The following is a 3313-nucleotide window of genomic DNA, read 5'->3' as shown; positions in this document are numbered from 1 at the left end:
CTGGGTAGGAGGTCTGAAGGAACTACTCATTCTCCAGTGAATACCTACAACTACTATGACTCGTAGAAATGCAGCTTCCCTTATTTTTGTCCTAGAAATAACACCTTCTCTTAGTCTTTGCACTTGATTCCTTGAGCCCCATGTGTAACGTGAGAGCTGTTTATCTGGGGTTTGTCTATAAGCAGCTGGGAGCAGCTTCATCGTTTGTCCTTTACACTGTCATCTAAAGTTCCCACTGAGAAACAGGGTCCTGCCAAGTGCTGTCAGTTCCACTAAAAGATCCCCACTGCCATCGAGTGCCGTTTACAGAACCGATTTTCAAGATCGATGTTCATTACAGACATGATTCCAATTAATTTTTGTCTCGTGCCTGCCTGCTCGAGTTCCCTCACGAGTGACGGGAGCGCTAAAACGCGATGGTCTCAAATGAAAGTGATCGGTACATCGTTCGATTAGTTACGATACAGCACAAACACAGCTACGGTTTTTAAAGACTTTTTTAACCTGATAGGAAAACATATTCTTCTCCAAAAGGTTAATGGAAATGCTTATTTCTATGAGTGACGCTGTATCTCTGCGGTGACCCCGGCGGGCTCAGCCGGAGGACAGGTACGGAGTCTCGCTGTGGTAGTTGTAGTCGGGACAGACCTTCTGCACCAGTTTGTAATCTACGCTGTAAAAAGCAATGTAAATGCAGATGACTTTAAAGGGTTTGGAACACAACCACGAGACATGGCTTTGAGTCTGCTCTTGGTAGCAGATCTTCGAAGGGTCGAAGTTGCACAAGGCAGTTTTTTTAGCGCGGTCTGTTTTCTCGTACTCGATTCGGCAGTTGAAGGACTTGGATTCCTTGGTCTCCAGTGTCGACTGCGGAGCTGGTTCAAACTCAACCACCTTGGAAGGTGGCACCAGGCTTACAGAAACGTTTCCCAGACCCGTGGAGTTATGTCGGAAATAAACACTGAAGGTCCCATTGCCGTGATCGACGATTTTCCCTGTGATCAGGAGGTTCAGCTTAACAGTTTTGATGTTAGAGTGGAAGTCGCCCCATCCAAACATTTTCTTGAACTTCCCAGTTTTTACTATAGGTCTGCGCTTAGTTCGTGCAAGAGATTCCTGAACCTCCGTGATGTTGGACAACCAATCCCAAAAGCTTTCTATGCTGTCTGAGTAGGACACCTGGCCGTGTTTCAGCACCGGGGATGGCTTAACAAACAGGCGTAAAGGATTGATGATCCTGGAGTGGACCACGTTGTCAACCAGCGTCTCTGCAGCATCCTTGTCTTCCCAGTCCAGCACGTCTGTGGCTTGTACTCGATTGGCGTCACAAAATACCTGTTTCGAAACAGAAAGAAAGAATTGTGATCATGAAGTGTGAAAATAAAAATGTCAAGATACAGAAGGAGCCAGTAATATTTATTTTTTCACCGGTAGGGTCTGAACCGGTCCAGTCAGGTGGACCACTGTAACAAGTAATGTTGTCTGCCCTGTCAAAGCTCAAGGATTTTTCTCAAGACAGCTTATAGAAGATGCAAAAAGCCCAACAGGAGCGATCTGCTGGGACAAACGGGTCGCTCTCTGGCCAGGGCCAGTGGTGTGAGGTGCGAGAGCAGGCGGACACTCTTTGCTTACAGATTTGTTAGATGAAAGTACGCCAAAGGATGTTGGAAAACCTGAGAAGCGGCCCTTCTGCTATAAGGTGGAGTGAAACAGACACAAGAATTTTCCATTCCCTTTCGGTTTCTTCCCTACTTAACCTCCTGACTAATAGGCTTAAAATCTTCCCTTATTCAGCTGTTTCTGGTGTTCTAATTGTGTACTAAAATGTTTATGATACATTTGTCTTCTCTGGTCTTGCCTTTTACATTTTTTCCAAACCTCCCGTGCCCACTTACGCTCTTAGTTTGAGACGGATCGTGAAAGTAGCCATCTTTTTGGTTTCAGGTGCCGAACTGCCTGTATTTGTCAAGGCCCAGCCTTCAGGAAGCGCTGAGCAATCCCAGACAGCGAACAAATGTCGGCATTTTTCAGAAACGGGACTAAGCCGAGCTAAGTCTAACACAAAATGGTTTGCAGTCAGAAATCGAGTAACTACTTCTGGTAGTGACCGAGTGCTGTTAGATTCACAGTCAAACACGCAGGTCTCGGTAAATGGCAGATTTCCAGTTTAATGTGGAGACACGTTGCCCGTGGATCTTCTTGCTGATCCCTCGGAGAAGTCCTGTTAAAATGCAGCACATGAGCGTAGGCTCAAGAGGTCAGACGCAGGATCCGTGTTCAACAAGCCACAATTGATCATCCGACTTCTTTCTTTTTAGGTCCTTTAAACCCTGAATAGAAGTTTTGGAGAATGTGTTTTCTGGGTTTGTTCTCTTCAGGGCTGTATTATACCATCGTTCTTGCACACAAAGAAAACATTTTCAGCTGCAATTACTCTTACAAAATGTACGAGTGGAAAGAAAAGGCGCTTAAAATGGGACGAAGAACGAGCAGTGTTGTACTGCCCTCATCTCCAAAATGCTGCTGCCTTCTCCTCCTGGCAAAATGCTGCTCTCACTTCACATCGATCCTGCAGTGCCGGGATCAGGACAATGGCTCCCAGCACAGGAGGGGTTTTGCTACCCAGCAGGATTATGGGGTGGATGTTTGCCTGAAGTGTGCCGCCCTCCTCCGTCACTGGCCGATGCGCAATTCACGGAGTGGGATTTGGTGCTTCCCATCTCCCTAGGGAAGCTGCACTGCTGGGCTTGGTTTTCCCTCTGCTGCTGATCCCAAAGGGCTCTTCTACGCCTGTAGTTCCCGCTAGTATCAATTTCTCTAATATTCAATTGTTATTTCTATCATCTTCAATTTTCCATTTCATCATCTGGCAAAGATCTGGAAGTCCAAAGCCCTTAATCATCACTGGGGCCTGTCCTCTAGCAACAGGATCTAGACCAGAGCCCAAACCCGCTTCCACATGTTCTTCCTGGTCGTTCCTAAGGCAGCGACTGAGGTCGAACGGTGAAAAGCCTCCATCACCATTTGTAAATAAATCTATGGCTGGACCCCAGTGTGGTGGTCAGGTGGCTCTCTGCCGAAATGTAGCACTTTCTTCTTTGGATTAGAAACAGTGGAGAAAGGCAACACTGATCGTTCTCAGCCCAAGGCTTTTCTGTCAACTTTCTGCCTCTGTGCTCCTGTATTTATGGCTGAGCTGTGAACCCGGGAAAATGGGGGAGTCTAATGGAAACGGTGACAGCCGCTTATCTGCACCAGCACAAAGAGCGCTGTCATAACGATGCTGGGGGAAGCATCATTTCCGCTGTGATGG

At 46.9% G+C, this 3313-nt stretch overlaps 1 protein-coding gene across 1 annotated transcript in view; it reads right to left on the bottom strand.

The window, feature by feature from the left end:
* Positions 1–594: 594 nt before the first annotated feature.
* The window catches only part of NXPH2 (neurexophilin 2), a 3888-nt gene continuing 1169 nt past the window's right edge, over positions 595–3313 (bottom strand). Inside the window, exon 2 of the mRNA XM_010139636.1 lies at positions 595–1335. Within this exon, the coding sequence (XP_010137938.1) occupies positions 595–1335 (741 nt within the window). The remainder of the gene's footprint in view (positions 1336–3313) is intronic.

The sequence above is a fragment of the Buceros rhinoceros genome, unplaced genomic scaffold, assembly GCF_000710305.1.
Source record: "Buceros rhinoceros silvestris isolate BGI_N320 unplaced genomic scaffold, ASM71030v1 scaffold3037, whole genome shotgun sequence".
In the NCBI taxonomy this organism is placed as follows: domain Eukaryota; kingdom Metazoa; phylum Chordata; class Aves; order Bucerotiformes; family Bucerotidae; genus Buceros; species Buceros rhinoceros.
This window is presented reverse-complemented; position numbering and strand designations above follow the sequence as displayed.